Here is a 17,384-nt window from a genome sequence, read left to right on the forward strand (position 1 = left end):
TGTGCACAGACTTAGCTGCTTTTAATCCCTTTCGTTAGTGCGCTCAGGTCGCCCATCTGCCCAGCGACCTCCTGGTGAAGACAGCTGCACACGCTGCCTGTGGCGCAGCAGAGCACACTGGGGCGAGCCCACACACACACACACACACACACACTGCTGTAATAAAAACAAACCCAGGGCCTTATTTAAGGAGGCGCTACTACTGCTGCTGCAACACATCCTCAGCCATTTACCATTTGTTTAATGCGAAGTGGCCCGAACCGAAAACAGTTTCATGAGCCGGAACAATTTCATTTCGATCTGGACCCTTTGGCGACTGCCGGTGAAAAGCCACGCCCAACAACTTGTAAACAGCAGCTACCGCTGACGTACAAGTATCTTCATCAGCGCTGGGCTATCCTTTGGGCACCGCACGTGTGGACAAACACACAGAGAGACTTTCAACAGTCGTGTCCATTTCACGCCACTCACTTCACATTTCAAGCCCTTATGCATTTTCTCTTCCCTTCCTTCTCACACGGTTTGATAGGAGGCATCAGTTGCACCATAAGCGCATCAGCCTACATAATGTATGACAATATTAGGTTAAGTGGGTGGAGGGCAAAGATGTACTAAATGAGCTGCCAGCCAGCTGCTCAACAAGCAGGAAATGAGCTCATCACAGTGGAGCGTTCGGGGAGGGGGTGCGGGGGGAGAGAGGAAAAAATAATGTCATCTCTGAGAGCGCTCACCCTAACCCTCATCCAGAGAATCAGTCCAAGCGTCTTCTCTTCTGTTGAATCAAACTGGGCCTAAAAATCAACCCAATTTTTTTTTACACTGTATATGAGGATTAAAAACTTGCCCTGTGGTTGAACTGCACAAGGCTTCATTCTCCTTTTTCAGTTTAATAAGACCACGAAACAAAACTGAACTGTTGAATAAACAATTTTATTCACAGTAAAAAATAAAAAAAAAAAAGGAAGAGAAAAGGAGAAACACAACACACAGTCTCTCCACGTTTGAATCTCTACTTCGCTAAAAAGGAAAAGAGCACAAAGGTTAAGGCAAAAATAAAAATAATGCATTTAAATGAAGAAACCTGGACAGAAACAATTAAAAACAAAAAGCTAAATTGAAAATAATTCAGTCCGATAGGCACCACGATTAGAGTGAAAGATGAAAAGGACAGCGTTGCGCAGTACTGTACTGATGAGTAGATGGAATGTTTTGCATAGATGAATTCTGCATGTTTGACTGGGAAAGCAGCTTTGAAGAAAAACTGAGCAGAGCAGACGACGTCTCCATGACATTTAATACAGGCCGACTCTTTCCCTTTCTCTTTGCTGATGAGAAAATGCTGCCTAATTCCTCTAAAACGCCTCTTCCTGTAGCACCCACACTTAATCCGCCTGGTGGTCGCCCAGGTTGCTTACAAACGTGCAGTAGATTTCTGTTTGTGTAGCTGCTAAACACCACCCAGCTCCCGTTTCTTAATCCTCAAAGAGGAGGCTGGCCAGGCTCCTTCCGGACACAAAGCAGGCAGCGCGTCTTTAGAGACGGACGGCTCTGCAACTCTTCATATACTTGAGAGAGGTCACAAAGACTCGGTCAAGGTTTGTGGTGAAAAAAAGTGTTTTTGAAATAGTGAATTTAAAAAAACAACAACAACAACACAGTTCCCACTTCACCTCACATGACCCTGAGTGCAGGAGGAAGCAGGTATAGAGCAGTAGTGTGTTGAAAGCTAGGTATCTGGTATGTAAAGCACTTCATTTGTCCTTGAGATCAATAAAGTATCTATCTATCTGTCTATCCATCTGTCTATCAGTCTATCCATCTATCTGTCTATTTTGAAAAAGGTTGTTTTGGTTTCACCTGATCAGATCAATGGGAACTGAGGACAGTGATGTGAAAATCTAGTTAAATGAAACTGAAAGTGATGGCTGAGTGAGTTCACACTACGCACACTTTGAAGTGTCTAATATGACCCGGGCACAGGCACGTTGTGCAAGTATGTTCCTAAGGACAACGACAACAGGTGATGATTTTAAATGACCAATACGTGACAAATTTCGCATCCTTTGGGATGTGACAATAACTGGGACATTAACCTGTAACTTTAACTTAAAGTTTGCATTTAAAACCAGAGGTTCTCAACTGGTGGAGTCTCAGGACCCACATTTTGTGACCCAAATGAATTCCACAAAAAATAAAAAAATACTAGTCCACTTTCTATCATGTCTAGTAAATAAATGACTGAAATTAGTGAACTGAATTGTCTGTCCAGCAAAAATGAATGCCCAACATTTTCTCTCTCTCTCTCTATATATGTATATACATATATTTCAAACAAAAGGGAAACGGCCCACAAAGCTGCAACCTAATCAGAACAGCTTCGTAAACCACCAGTTGAGAAACGCTGATTTAAACAATGCTTTGAGTAAAGTTATTGTACCTCTTCCTTTAAGGAAAAGAGCATCATTTTCTGAGGTTTACTTGCATCTTGACTGTTGCGCTACTGCCACCTTCAGGTCTTGTGTCTTCACAAGCCCACACTGTGTCACTTACTTTATTTAATATATATTGGTTTCTATATATCAAATCAATATAGTGTAAATTGTGGGGGGGGGGGGGATACTAGCAAAACACATAAAACATATATTTATGAAATATAAATGTATATACAAATGTATGCCGTAGAGTTTTAAGTGGAAGCCATAGACAGCTTTGGCACATTTGACATGTAGATGTGGAATCTGTGATGATATTGGGATTAGACCCTGATGATGTAAGACGACTGAGACACAAGCAGTCACCACGACAACCTGGAACTCGGAGCAGAGAAGAAAACGTTTCCTAAAACTAACTTTCCCAGTCTATAAAGTGGGACCCCTGTGTACTTTGTGCATTTTGTTGAGGTACTCTTAAAAAAAAAATAAAATAAAAAATAAAATAATCTGCAGTGAGACATCATTATAAAACGACAAGAAGCAGAGCACTGAGTCAGGACGACAGGGTCTTATTACAGCGCAACAAACATATTTCTGCCATCGTCATGATGTCGCCCCACCCTGCTCCGCTTTACAAGGCCAATCAAATCGCTTTTCTCAGCATGTCAGATACGCTGCCTTCACGAGATGCAGTCGGGTTAATGATTTCTGATTCGACTTCTTTTTCCGGTCTCGTTAGCATCATAAAAGAAACAGGCATATTAGTTGTGCTTTCTTTTTAGTTCAGTGCCTTGTTGGTAGCTTTATAATGAGGTACAACAGCAGCAAAGTGCATCTTATAAAGTTCAGACGTTCTCGTATTAATCATATTTGTCAAACGAAGAAAAGTTTGTGGGGTGGAACCGTTGCACAAGAAGAGAAAAAAAAGTACCGATCGGCATTTGAGCCATGGCCTTCAGTCATGTATTGTCTCCCTGATTGTCACACGCCAAAGCAAAACTGAAAATCAAAATGCTAATTTTTATTTTGCACAAGGTTATTTTTGCCTGTTTTAAGAGATCCTCATCACAGAGTTTTTTGTTTTTTTTTAAGGTTCGTATCCGAATGAGAAATATGGCGGTGCGAAAAAAGGGAGGTTGCTGTTTCTCACAAAAGACCTGACGCTGGCGGTGCAGAGATACAAAAAGGTGAATTGATAAGATTTCACATATTAAGCCAATTAACAACAGCTGAAAATCTGTTGGAACTGTGTTTGTACACAACTCATTATTGTGGTGGTTTGTTGGATCAATCTCAAACGCCTGCCATTGCAAGCTACAACTTTCAATCAACTACAAAACACTTACAAATAACACTACAATTAAAACAGTTGCATTATGTACCTTTAAATTACTGGGACAAGAAACATTTTTTTTGACGAGCTGTAGAAAAGAGACAATCAAAAAAAATATAATAATAATAATAATAATGATAATCAGAGAAATGTCTGAACACGAGTCAAAAAAAAAAAAGATGCCCACTCTTCCACACTGGCGGTGAATTCAATCCTTACAAGAAGTCCCGTAACAGGAGAACTGCAGTTGTACTTTTCTGCGGCAGAGCGCTTTTGGCGACTCCTCCTGCACACAAGTGCTGAGGTTTGACCCAGTAGTGGTGCTGCCGCATAGCCACTGTGCTCTAGGGCTGTGCGGCCAGCAGTGGGCAAAGTCTCGTCATTCAAGTCATCTTCAGTTCACTAAGAGGACATCTTCATAGGTCGTGGTTCTAGAGGAAATGGGGAGGAAAAAAAGGAACTAAAGCACTGCGGTTCCCAGTAATATGACCTTGTAAATGATTAAAATGATGACAGTAAGATTGAAAATGAGAAAACGCTATCAGTGCGGCCAACTTTAAGCCGGCAGGGGACACAGATTATCCTCGGAAGCCTGGAGATTTATGGAAAGTGATTTCCGTGTAGTTTACTTGACTAAGGGACAGTGCATGCTGATGAAACAAAAGAGCCCCAAATCTACTTTCCATTCTGTAGTTTGTAGTTAATTCAACGGGTTGACTGACTGACTGCATCAAAGTTTACCTTTAGAATTTCCTTCCGTCTTTAATGGGCCACCAATTAAAAACAGAAAACAGACATCGCTTGCCCTCTTTAAAACTTCTCATACACTCAAAAATCACCTCCTTTAGGAACAAGACGGCTGTTTGGAACAAAGTCCCACCAGCAGCAGCACTCCTGCAATCAGATCAGGTGGCTGTCACTACATCTCTTACCTGCTTTACTGCACTGACACTGTCCCTCTGCCAAAGTGTGATTTTTTTTTCACACAGACTTGGGACTCTGGCAAAAGTGATGACTCGGCTCCTCCTCACCTGTCACAACAGCAGAAGAAGGAGCACGGCGACGTCTCCAGACCCCTGAACTTCCCAGAATTCGGCGCATCTGTACACTCTGCGATGAAGGCGTGCAGGTCTGTGATGTGGATCGGCTCCTGGGTTTGGTGCTGCGAATTAAAGAGGGTGTACATATAATAACATTATTTTACAGCAATGTTTTGGAAGATAAAGAAAAAAACAAAAAAACAAAAAACAAAGCTTAAAGTCAAGACAAACTCTACCTTGATGGTCTCGTAGGCTCCTGTGATGAGGGCAATGAACAGAGACAGCACCATGTATATGAAGAGGGAGATGAAGGTGTACAGGTAGACCTGGCTGAACAGCCACACCATCGTGCTGGTCTCCTGCATCTCGGCGAACGTCACAAACATGTCGTCGCCGTTAATGAGGGAGAAGAGGCACTCTGACACCATGGACAGGGAGCGGAACTGCAGGACAGGAAACACTCATCAGAAAACATGTCATGATGATAAAAAAAAAAAAAGGGGGTGGTTAATGCAGAGAGCCTGGTGCTCCAACAAGACTGTACAATAATAATCTCTTGAACTGAAACGTGTGAGGACGTCTGTTCTTTTAATGCGTCTGCTTTTACTGTGTTTGAACGTCGCATCTGTTGTTTGTTGTCGATTTTTATTCTGTAAAGCACTTTGTCAGCCACTGGCTTTGAAATGTGCTCTAGAAATAAACCTGACAAGTATTTCAGTTTTCGGTTCAATCACCTTCCTGCTGGCTACAATATACAGATATTGAGTGTCAAGAAAACAACAGAGGTGGCAGGATGGCTGAAGATGAAAGGCCCATTGTGCAATATTCTGCAGCATCTAATCGAATACACAATGCATTATGCACTGTACACATTGCTATCGCCACATTCGATCTGATTAGCAAATAATAGTTTGCAGTCAGGCCGTTGGGCTCAGTCCAACTGTTGTGCAGAAGCCAAACAACTTTGGCGTCACATTATAACCTTGTTTTTGTTTCCTTCTGGGAAAGTAAAGGCCACTGTGAAGTCAGGCTGACGGAACAAAAAGACCTGCACACATCTACAAAGGCTGAGGGCGACTTGAAGGTAGACCTGGGTTTTACCTAAACGTTTAATTATCAGCTGACGAGAACATCAAAGTTATCGAGAGCTGCGTTTCCATGACCCCTAGAACTGCGCGAAACCTACAGATCACAGTGAAAAACTGCTAATGAAAACCTCTGTGGCTAAAAGGTTTTGACCACGGAATATTTATTTGTATATAATGAATAAAAAAATAAACATAACAAACATATAACAGCCATTCTTGACAGCAAACAACACTGAAATGCAAATTTATACAAGAAAAAAAAGGGAAATGAGAGAGAAGGGCTTGGAAAAGGCTGCGGCCTCGCGGGACAAGATTTCACGAGAATTACTGCTTATGCGCTTCACGCCATTCAATAGAAACACCTGCAAATCGCAATTGTACTTTGTCGAAAATTTTAGAAATATGTCTTTGCAAAAAAAAACTGTCATGGAAACGCAGCTACTGTTAAGTGTGAGCGCGGGGCTTCAAGCAAATGTGTGTTTCATTCTATGTTATGCCACTAGGTCGCTGTGAATGTTGCATTAATGGACCCTTAAAAAGTTCACTGTGTGTAATGAGAATGTGGTAACCAGCAACACTCACCTTGACGTGATACGGCCCCAGAACGATCCAGCCACAGAAGCAGTAGCCCAGATAGATGACAGCCACACAGCAGCAGAAGCGAATCACACTGGGGAAGGCTGCTCTGAGTGTCACGATCAGGATCTATGGGAGCCCAGAAGGTGAAAAAAACAAAATCAAAATTCACAAACTAGATTAAAGACATTTATAAGACGGCCACCTGAGTGTTTAATGTTTAAATGTTAACTTCTGGTTTATAAATATATATATAAAAAAAGGTGGAATTTCAATCTTGTTAGTAAATCAACTGGAACTCGTCAAATTGACTTACATTGTATTTCTGGAAGAATGTGAGGTAGCGGATGACTCCGACCCACACGAGGAGGGTGGAGGTTCCCAGCAGGATGGCACAGAGGTCGTAAGATGACATGTTCTGTGGCGGGAGACGAGCAGATGCCTGACACAGCAAACTACACAGCGACAGCTGCTCAAATGTTGTTGTTTTTTTTTTACTTAACCAACATCACAGAGAAACCAATGGTGAAGCATGAACCATGGTTCCCTGTCAGGAGGCTGCAGACGCACCTTGGATTCAATGCCAATTTTGATGATGCTGCCCGTGATTGTGAAGATGTCGCTGATGATCAGGAGGATGTACCAGCCATTGATGAACTCCAGGCGGTCGGACCAGAACACTTTACGGCCCAGGATGTCCCGGAAGTACTGCACGTACTCCTGACAAGCACACAATCGCAGTTAAGAGAGGAAGGACGGACACACACTGAAGCAGTGGACCGATTCATCCTCTTCAGTTTATTTTTACAAATCGATTAAAATAAAAATACAAATAACATTTGATTGAAGTGCTTTTGTAACAACGGGACTCCCCAGAAGCTCTACAGATTATCAACAGGGGCCCAGACATCATACAAATACCACAGAAATCAATTCCTCAGTTCCACTCAATCCAACCCAACCTAAAACTTCCTCAGATACAAACAAACTCCAATATTTTTTCTTTTGTAAGATCTGTAATTTAATTTAATAATTTAAATTATTATGATTATTATTTTTTACTATTGTAAAAAGACAAAATAAAAACAAATGTGTAATTCCAAACTATCTCGTAAATCCCTGCTTGAATTCCACTTTGCCAGGACTCTGCTCCCCCCTCCCCCCCCACCTGTTCCAGCGTGATGCCTCGCAGTATGGAGCGTCCGCACAGCAGCAGCGACAACAGGCACACCAGGATCACAGCCACATCAAACGCCAGACGGGTGTAATTCTCCGCTGGAGGTGGAAGACAAGAGGCTCTCAGTGGAGTTTTCCTTCACTATTGTGATGCGTGCCGTTGTCAAACACAGCCAGTCAGCAGTCACTTCCTGGCTTAATGGGGTTCCGGGTCTTATCTTTTTACTATCAGGTTCTCACCTTGTCCAGAGACACTCGGGTCTTTACACTCCTTTATCTTTGCCTGGTTTTCCAGGTGGATCTTCACCTTGCCACTGTGAGCCCTGTTGTCAAAGAGTATCTGCAAGGGAAATGCCAACAACACACCATTTGTTTCCCTTTCAAACACAAAATTTCCAGAGAATAAATTCTTCGACATTCACTTTTTTCAGCGTTAATGTCTTGGAATTGCAAAAATATGAAGAGACACAAACAAAAACAGCTGCTATGAGAAAACAGACTCCTTGTGTACACACACAATGTGCACAATGTACACAATTTCTTTTCACTGAAAGTTCATCGAGGGATATTTTTTAGGAAAAAAGTTTACTTTGAAGTGTGTAATTACTACACAAGTGTTGTATTTTTTTGTTGTTGCTTGTTTTGTGATAATTTACTAGCAGACTTTCCTTTACTTTAACAGGAATGGATCCCATTAATATGCTTAATGATTAATTATGATGATTGTGTTTTGATTGTGTTCCTTTGAGTGATGCAAACTTTAGATTTCTTATATAGTGATTTTCACCATGAATAGATGAGTGAAAGACACAAATATCTAATAGGATTACACAAACACACCCAAGGAAGAATTTGCTCTTCCTGAACTGTCAAAAATGTCCTTCCAAGGCAGAACAGTATTTACCACACCTTTGACCTGAGAGGCAGGGGTGAAACTTAGGCGAACCATGCACATGTCACAAGCACTTACTGTGATGTAGAAGGTGTAGCAGTCTGGGATCTCGTTGTTGATGATGGTCTGTAAATTGATTGCCTTCAGCTGGAACTCTATGGTGACGTTAATCAACCTGGCGAGCAAGACATCAGTGCGATCAGACGCGGGTGAGGGAAATTAGGTCATGTGTGTTCATGTCACGATGCCTGTCAAGATAATCAATAAATCAATTCATTGAACCAAATACACAGAGGAGCTGGTCAGTTTTGTCTTGGCCTTGATAGCTTCCGTTTGTCGCTCTCTTTCTCTGCCAAAGAGACAAGAGACGAGACGATGTACCTGCGTTGCTTCCTCTAAGTGGAGTGAACAGAGTGAACCCTCTTGTCAGTCATCCAGCATACTTTTCTGTGTATGTATGTGTGTGAGGCAGGAAGGGTGTGTGTGTGTCATGAAAAATGAGCAAGGTGAACCCGCTAACGACGTGCAAGTGTGTCAGATCTGTTTTGGCAATGGAAAGGTCGAATGCTTTGAATTTGCAGCTGCAAAACCCCCCCCTTGCAGGATATATTGTTATATAATTGGAATATCAGTCTCAAAACAACATTTTTTTTTTATACAAGTAATCAAAGAGAAAACTATGACAACCAAATAACATTGAAACACAGATTTATACAAGAAATTTTGGACCTCCATCCTCCTCAAAGTGTGGTCTCGCGGGACGAGATTTTATGAGAATGACAGCTTATGTGATTCAAACCATTCAGTGGAAACACCTGCAAATCGCAATTGTACTTTGTGGAAATTTTTTTAGGAATATCGCTTTTATTTTGCAAAAAAACTATCATGGAAACGCAGCTACTGTCTTTTAGCTTTAAAACCCGGGCTGGTGCCTTGCGTGAGCTGCAGAGATAAGCAACCCGATGAAAATCATTATCAGATAATAGCAAAAGAATTAAGTCGGAGGACAAGCAGGGCGGGACTGCACTGCGGCCATGCGAAAAATGAAGCCTTACTTGTGAAACTTGAGTGTAAAGTTCTTGTAGCTGTTGGTGAGCGGGACTGGGGGAATAAACAGCGGGTTTACACCTATGCAGTCTGAAAACAGAAGATACAGGCATGCGCATCAGAAAGTGAAGGTTGAGTTGAAAACCGTGAGAAAAAAAAACGCACCTTAATAATGACAAACTCTGCTGGCGCTACTAAACTTCCACGAGGAAACACAACACGTCCTCCTCTTAGACAAGCTGCCTTCATCTGTCACATTTATTTTTTAATGCTGCAGTACAATGACTGATTTAGTTTCGTTAAGACCTACAAGAAACACAAGACTAAATAAATACAATAATTCAGTTTAAATAATAAATGGATCGTAAAACACCTTTTTTTAGATTTAAAACTCCTCACATTGGATATGTCCAATTTACTGGGCTCTCAGAAAATAATTCTAATAATTTTCCGATTGCATGAGCCAAATATGGCAATTACAGCTTTATCTTTTTCCAAACCGCTGAGTGAGAGAATCTGGACAATGATCCATATTTCAAGCATGAACCTACCTGAGGAGGCTCTCCAGCAATGAGATATGGTGACAGCGTTATCTCATTTTTATGAGGTCTTATCCATTGTTACGACTACTAAATATCAGGTTTCCTAGAAACTTGCGTGACCTGACGGGGTAGCTGCTCTACTTCACTGCGCTACTTTTCAATTCAGTCCTGTCACCTGTTAATGTTGAGTGATGCGTCGTTTCAGAGTGGTTGTTATAGCAGGACAGCAGATGACGCCACCCTTATATTTGTTTAACACAACAGTCCTCCAGTGTCTCAACCACCTCGTCATGTGCACTTCACGCACCTGTGATGATCTGTGGGTCTATGTTGAAGGTGTCATTGGCTGGATCAATGCGCCCTTTCTTGTAGTACTGCTGGCAGAGGGAGAGGGCGCTGCCGTTCACGCCCACGTTGTTCACGTACGCGTAGCGGCCCACCGTGGTCTCGGGCAAGGCCAAGTACTGTGCACAGTTTGAGGAGGGGGCAAAAGAACCAAAGTGTTCAACAGAGAAAGTTTTTTTTTTTTGTTTAAATAGCCAAAGGCAATAACAAGAGACACCACAGGAGGGAGAACTTCCGTGAGTTTTAACAACCATTGAAACTTAGTTTAATATTGTGTCCCAGAGAATCAGGGTTCTCTGTCATATAAATGTTATAGTCTATTTAATTGCATTGCCATTTAGTTGGTGCATATTGCCTTCCTAAATAATGTGTACCTCCTCAAAGTTCTAAATTTCATCTGTTCCCTCTTTTTTAGTTCCAGGGGGGGCAAGAAATGAAGGTAAAATCAGGAATGACACTGTCCCCAGGTCACAAAGTCATAGAAGTTCATCTATAAGTTGCATTAAGTAAGACAGAGTTCAACTAAAATATGAAAGTAAACCTTAAAGCCAAGTGTGTAATATTTGGAAATTTGGAAGAAGAAACAACCAAATCGCTGCATTCATTTTCTAATGCAGCGTCTCTCACTCTCTCTCCCCCTCTCCTGTGCTCGCCCATGAGCTACGGTGGCCTGTGTACCCAAATCTAAAACCTCGCCCACCTTCTTCTTCATTGGTTTATTTGAAGACACGAGAATTCACCCTCGTCCAGCCGCTCTCTCAGGCCTTAAAAATACGGCGGTGCAAGATTGCAGCTAACTGGGAGCAAGATGTCTATTCTGATATAAATATGAGAACCATTCTAAGGGCTAGGAAATCCTTTGTGTTTAAGCCATGCAGCAACACGTTGTTGGCAACTTTCAGTAAGACAGCATCACTGCAGTTTCCGCCCCCAGGCTCACCTGCTCTATGGAATAGAAGATGTGCTCGTAAACATCGTTCTGCGTGTAAACAGCGAAAGAGTCGTCTGAGGACTCGTCATAGTCTTTGAGGAAGAGGTGCTTGAAGGTCATGGTGTTCTCTTCCTTGAAGGTCACCACCACCTGGTTGCTGATGCCAAAAAGCACCAACTGCGACAAGATTGGGGGGGGGGGGGGGGGGGGAGAGGTGTTCAAAGGTGACGAACGGTCAAATGAACGGGCACAAGATGAAAAAGGCGCAAAAGTACCTGAACTGTTACGATGACGATCTTGAGCAGCTGCAGAATCAGCTTGAAAGGCTTTCGACCCTTGGCGTGATACTTATCGCAGGGGCTCATGAAGAAGTATTTCAGCTTCCTGCGCAGTGCTTCCTCTTCCATAGTACACCCAAACCAATGGCTCACCGGTGGCGTGGAGAAGCGAGGGTTGTCGTAACCGTCCGCATGTTTGTTGGTTTGATGGTCCTGCTCACTGCCGTCGTTCACCAAGCCGTACTGACTGGACGAGCCTTGGGGAGCTGAGACAAAAAGATCAAGAGCCTCAATGGAGCACGATCGGCGTTTAGCAAGAGATGGGTTTTTGCCAAATGATGCGTCAACTGGGATGCATTGCGTCTTCATTTAATATACATGATTGAGAGTATTTTTCTTCTATAGCACACACACGCACAAACACTTTAGATGTTGTCTTCGTATCTCAACATGTTTTGATGAAAACCACATAAGGTTCCCTCGTTGTACATAAATCAATGAGGGAAAACACCAATAAGATCTTCCGGGGCACCAGTTGTTTTAAACTTCCTTTAAAAGATTGAGCAGAAGTAAAAGTAAAAGATATTTGGTGTTCGAGACCAAGACCAGACCAAGACTTCATATATCAAAGAGAAATAACAACAAAACAGAAAAAAATGACCAGTATCTTTTTCAAATTCAAGTTCGCTTCTAAATGGAACAGCAACATCTCTTTGCAGCAAGGTATCTTTTCATCATTTTCTTGAAAGGTATCTTTTCATCATTTTCTTGAACATTTTGCTGCTTTGCCAACTATTTTGAACCATTTTCAAAAAAAACAACAACAACTTTGCTTCATAAAATTAAAAAAAAAAAAAAAATTAAGAATATGGTGTGTCACTGTGGGTGTCACAAACAGAGTGTAAAACGGCAGGAGCTGGATTCTTTTCAGTTATTATCGTGTCATTACAGTGTTGGCTGAGTCCGTCCAGTCCGAGACAAGACCGAGTAAACACACCTCCGAGTCCGAGACGAGACAGAGACCCTTAAAAAGCGGTCTCGAGACCAAGACCAAGTCTGGAGTACTGCAACACCGGCTACCATATCTGTAAAAATGTTTTCACTCTAAACAGCTGAACAGCTGAACAGAGGACACGAACTGCGCAGACCCTGTGAAGCACCGACTCCAGGCAATTTGTTGGTTGCAAAACCTGACAGCATGTTCCAGTCATCCACTGCCTGGTGGAAGCCTCAGGTCAACATCACAGGTTTCTGTGAGACTCGTCTGTCTGTCATCGACTTGTAATGTTTTCACTGTGGTCTGCAACCTTCTGTTGTCTTTCAGCGTGGTTCTACTCCTCCGCCCCCTCCGGCACTGCGAGCATGTGCTCAGCATGTGATTCTCCAAGGCTTCAAGCGACACGAGGCTATAAATGCTGCCGAGGGGAATCTTGAAACCACCACAGTTTGGCCTTTTTTTTAATTTTTTTTTTGGCATCAATGGCAATCAGAATCAGAAAAACATTTATTGCCAAGTAGGTTTAACACTTAGGAGGAATTTGCTGTGGTGTGGTTGGTGCTTTAGAGGACAGCAGAACAAAAAGAGGGCAGCAACTATACTAAAAATATACAGAGGGTGAATTGGGTAAAACAAACAGAGCCTTTAGCATTTTAGCAAAATGCTTGTCAATGAACAACTATAATGGCAAGCGTAAATATAGCTCAGCCACAGACGATGAAGAATGAGATCAAACTTGAATACAGACTGCGCTCGTTTCTGCTGATGTCAGTCAAGCGGAAGATTAACAGGATGGCCGCAGAGGCAAAACAGATTCCTGAGATGGATGTGTGAGTGCTGCCTGGGTTTGACAGGTGTGAAAATATTTGGAGAGTAAGTCACACAAGAGCAATAAAAAATATTCCCTGAAACATCTGCGATGTACACTGAGATGTTTGCAGGATGTGGCACAAACATCCCATTCTTAAAGGTGCGATCTGCTAGTGAGAGATAATGAAATGAGGAAAGATTGACATACAGCCAACTCAACAAGAGATGCAGCTGGCTGGACTGGGCTCAGAAACGCCAAGGAACGGGGTCACTCAGACTCCACATAACGCGTCTGTTCACGCAGAACAGCGCAGAACAAACCACAACAGCCGGGTCTGGAGGTAAAGAAGTGAAACTATAGGGGATGAAACGTAGATGTTTTTTTTAATCTCATTGGCTCTAAACCAAGAATTAGGTTCCAAGTACAGCAATACAGCACCCAGGCCTGACACTGCTGGTCATGTGTGTTACCACAATTACACACGAAAACACTTTGTTCTTTGTTCCTGTTTTTCAGTGCAGCACAATGCCTGACTTATCCCCATCCACTTAATGACATTAATGATTAATGCCAGTCAATCTGGAAATGAATATATATATATATATATAGTTTCATAGTGTTGATGCCGTGAGTGACACTCTATGACGTAAATAGTCATGAAAATGAAAGAAAAACCATTCAATCAGAAGGATGTGTCCAAACTTTTGACTGCACATACAGGAATATTAAGGAACTGAAAAAGTCAGTTTTTCATAATATGGCCCTTTTAACTTTTAACTGTGAGATTTGAAAGATACATTACACTATGAAAAGTACAGTTTAAGCCTTACACAAATTGCTTAAAGAGAACACACACACACACACACACACACACACACAAACGTTGCAGTTTCATGACTCCAATACGCGGTTTGCATGCATTGCTAGGAACTAAAGTGGTAACAGAATCTACTAGCTACTAGCACTGCCTCTGGGCCAGAGACAATGTGACAATGCACATCGCATGTATCCGATGAAAGGAATGCGCCGATCGTCTCGCCAGATGGCAGTGGGACAAATACGGCTTGACGTGGGCCACAAATTTTGACACACGCCACAGTAATCTTCAGCATGATCTGGACCATCCTGTTCACGCTCACCGGTGGAGTGGCGTCTGAAACTCAATGCACCAATGTGCCCGTCAATCGAAATCCTAAGAATGACTGGAAATTCAACAGCTCGGTAATAGCACCAGTAACTGCTTCTTGCTGTCCACCGCAAAAACAATCCATCAAAGCGCAAAGCCACCACCACTGTTAGGACTTCTAGGAAGCATGTTGAGAAATAAAGGAGGACACACAAGACATTGTTTTAGTTGGAAGGTGGTGGGCAGCAGGAGCTGAGGTGCAAAGATTCAAGAAGCAGTGTTTGATGACTTCATTTTTCCCTCCTTTTGATAAGTTCCAGAGGTTTGCAAAGAGTGACAGGTCTGGAGACTGGGCTGGCCATGTCTTGATTGATTGCTCTTGGTTGACCTCGCAATGCAGCTCGGGGTTTATAGGGGGAAAACCAACTTTCCTCTGAGGATTTGACATTTTATGCATCCATTGCAACGATGATCTATCACTACATTTCACATGGAGCACAACACACCGACTTGTTGGTCTCTCCAGGTCCTGGATGGCCAAGTGCTGGGCAAAGCTGAAAAGTGAACTCATCAGAGAAGGTCGCCATGCTCCAATCCACTATGGTCATCATATCCTTATGATAGTCTGGCTCTTCTTTGCTTCTCTTTCATGCATTTTTTGCAGTTCATAGCAATCACGGTCAATCACAAGTCGTTTTTTTGCCCTCTGCTAGTCTGTCAATTTGCTGTCTCCAAAGTCTGCAGCTTAAGCTTTGTTCTCATGACCCACTGCCTGATGCATGGAGCACCGACGCTCACTGTATACCTCTGCCAGTTAAGCCAGAATTCTTTTCAACTCCTGTGGCATGGTTTATTTTTTATTTCCAATTACTCTTGATGTACACTGTTATTGCCATCCAGCTGGTCCTATTATGAGAGGACATTCAGGATCACAGCAAGGTTTTTATACTTCTCCACATTAAATTAAGATCTGTGTCAGGAAATAACTTAAACAATACACCATTACGTAAAATGGTGTGTGCTTGTGTTGGAGATGCTCATATATAAAGAAACTGCAGACTAAACCATTTACAAGAGGAAACTCAAAGAGAAGTTCTCTAATGTGCATAACTCAACAGATTTGCTACAAAGGGGAAGGTAATGAAGGTGCAGTGCACATAATCTTAATAACAGGCACATAGAAACATCACCAGGGCAAACACCACCTCTCACACAGATACCGACTTACATGACATTCAATAAACAATGACAACATAATTATGACTGCAACTTCCCTAGGTACCAATCAGGTGAATGTCTTGTTTCGTCCACAGGTCTAACACGGAAAAGTGTCAAATCATCAACCAAAATTGAAAGAAGCAAAGAAGCAAAGCTTCTCATATTAAAATGCTGAGTCACCACCGATTCTTGAAACCATTAACACAGCGATGTAAAAAGTACCTTCATTTGACCAACGACGTGCTATTTTTGACCCAAGATAGTCAGTCTGGTTCTTCACCATCTCCACACTGAAGTTCAGTAAAATCTGGGCTACAAAAGGTAACCCCACCCCCCAAAGAACCATCTCTGTGTTAATAATAATATGATGAATATGACTATTGTGATTATTGTGATTATTATTATTATTATTATTATTATTATCATTATTATTATTATTATTATCATCATTATGAGGTCATGTGTGACAACTTGTTGCTGAATTCAGGTCACATCTCAGACTACATGGTACAAGTGCAGCCAACTTCTCGTATGCAAGAACATGGTATTACCAGCAGCAGCGGAAAGTGGGGGGGATTTCCTCCTTGGTGAATGACGGGGCAGTTTGGGCGAATGCACTTGTTAGCGATCACGTCTGTAACTCAACTAGTCAGAAGCTGATACAGTAACAACGCCAACCGCAGCTAGTTGGATCCTAACACCGTGTGTGTGTGTGTGTGTGTGTGTGTGTGTGTGTGTGTGTGTGTGTGTGTGTGTCTCAGCCACCTTAGCAAAAAATGGAAAAGGCAACAGACCGTTTAAAAAAAACAAGACTTTAAAAAACTAACAGACAAACAAAAAAACGCGGACAAATCGCGAAAGAGCAGAGTTAGTGAGAGAGTTTTCAACGATACATTACCCAAAGCATCCTGGTTCCCAGTCGACGCCATATAAGGACTAATTAAAAAAAAAGAAGAAAAAAGATGGAATCAGTCCGTTCAGTATAAGCAGCCTAAAACTTACAGAAGCTAGGCGCCGCGTCTATGTAAAAAGGTTACGTGTTTAAAACTCCATTAACTCTGTCAGGAAACACAGTCAGAGGCAGACCGGTTCAGCTCTCCTGTTGTTTGCTCCAAGTGTCTTCCTCTCTCTGGTCATGTGACGCGTCATCATGTGACCGCATTGCCAAATTCATAAATGTACGTTCGCACGGAGTGAGTGACCGCTACGCCAAGTGAGTCTTAACATTTTAGGTACTGCGGATTCACACATATTCGACACGGAAATCTAAGCTCAACCAAGCTAGGTTTTGACTGAAAACAAAAGTCTATTGGCTTTTATCGTGTTTTTTTTTTTTGTTTTTTTTACTGTAGTTGTACCAGAAACGCAGACCTTCATACGAGGTCCAGTAAAATTCCCTCTATTGCCCAATTACGGAACCATTTTCGTAAAATTCAGACCATTTTGTCTATGTCCCTCCTTCCCTTCCCTTTTAAACATGTAAACCACGATTTATTAAAAAATACGAAACTGTTTTGATATGCTTTTCCAGGTATTTTTCCCGCCATTGAAG

The 17,384-nt window shown here is 42.2% G+C and overlaps 2 protein-coding genes across 4 annotated transcripts in view; both read right to left on the reverse strand.

The window, feature by feature from the left end:
* stat1a (signal transducer and activator of transcription 1a) overlaps window positions 1-17,384 on the reverse strand; it is a 106,764-nt gene that overhangs the window by 18,523 nt on the left and 70,857 nt on the right. The gene's annotated exons all lie outside the window — the stretch shown is intronic.
* On the reverse strand, window positions 912-16,976 carry mcoln1a (mucolipin TRP cation channel 1a). Of its 2 annotated transcripts, none has more exons than XM_076014256.1 (14): window positions 16,731-16,976; window positions 11,678-11,946; window positions 11,412-11,579; window positions 10,434-10,590; window positions 9,593-9,674; window positions 8,616-8,712; window positions 7,886-7,985; window positions 7,638-7,744; window positions 7,040-7,189; window positions 6,786-6,887; window positions 6,476-6,598; window positions 5,042-5,248; window positions 4,797-4,927; window positions 912-4,196 (listed from the first exon to the last, which is right to left on the reverse strand). In XM_076014256.1, exons 1-14 carry the CDS (start codon window positions 16,759-16,761, stop codon window positions 4,160-4,162), a joined length of 1,761 nt encoding a protein of 586 aa, XP_075870371.1. In that variant the 5' UTR covers window positions 16,762-16,976; the 3' UTR covers window positions 912-4,159. The 2 variants fall into 2 exon arrangements, with proteins under 2 accessions (XP_075870371.1, XP_075870377.1); XM_076014262.1 differs by lacking the exon at window positions 16,731-16,976 and adding an exon at window positions 12,091-12,106.

The sequence above is a fragment of the Nelusetta ayraudi genome, unplaced genomic scaffold (assembly GCF_046127955.1).
Source record: "Nelusetta ayraudi isolate G7.1 ecotype Tasmania unplaced genomic scaffold, CSIRO-AGI_Nayr_v1 ptg000006l, whole genome shotgun sequence".
Taxonomy (NCBI): domain Eukaryota; kingdom Metazoa; phylum Chordata; class Actinopteri; order Tetraodontiformes; family Monacanthidae; genus Nelusetta; species Nelusetta ayraudi.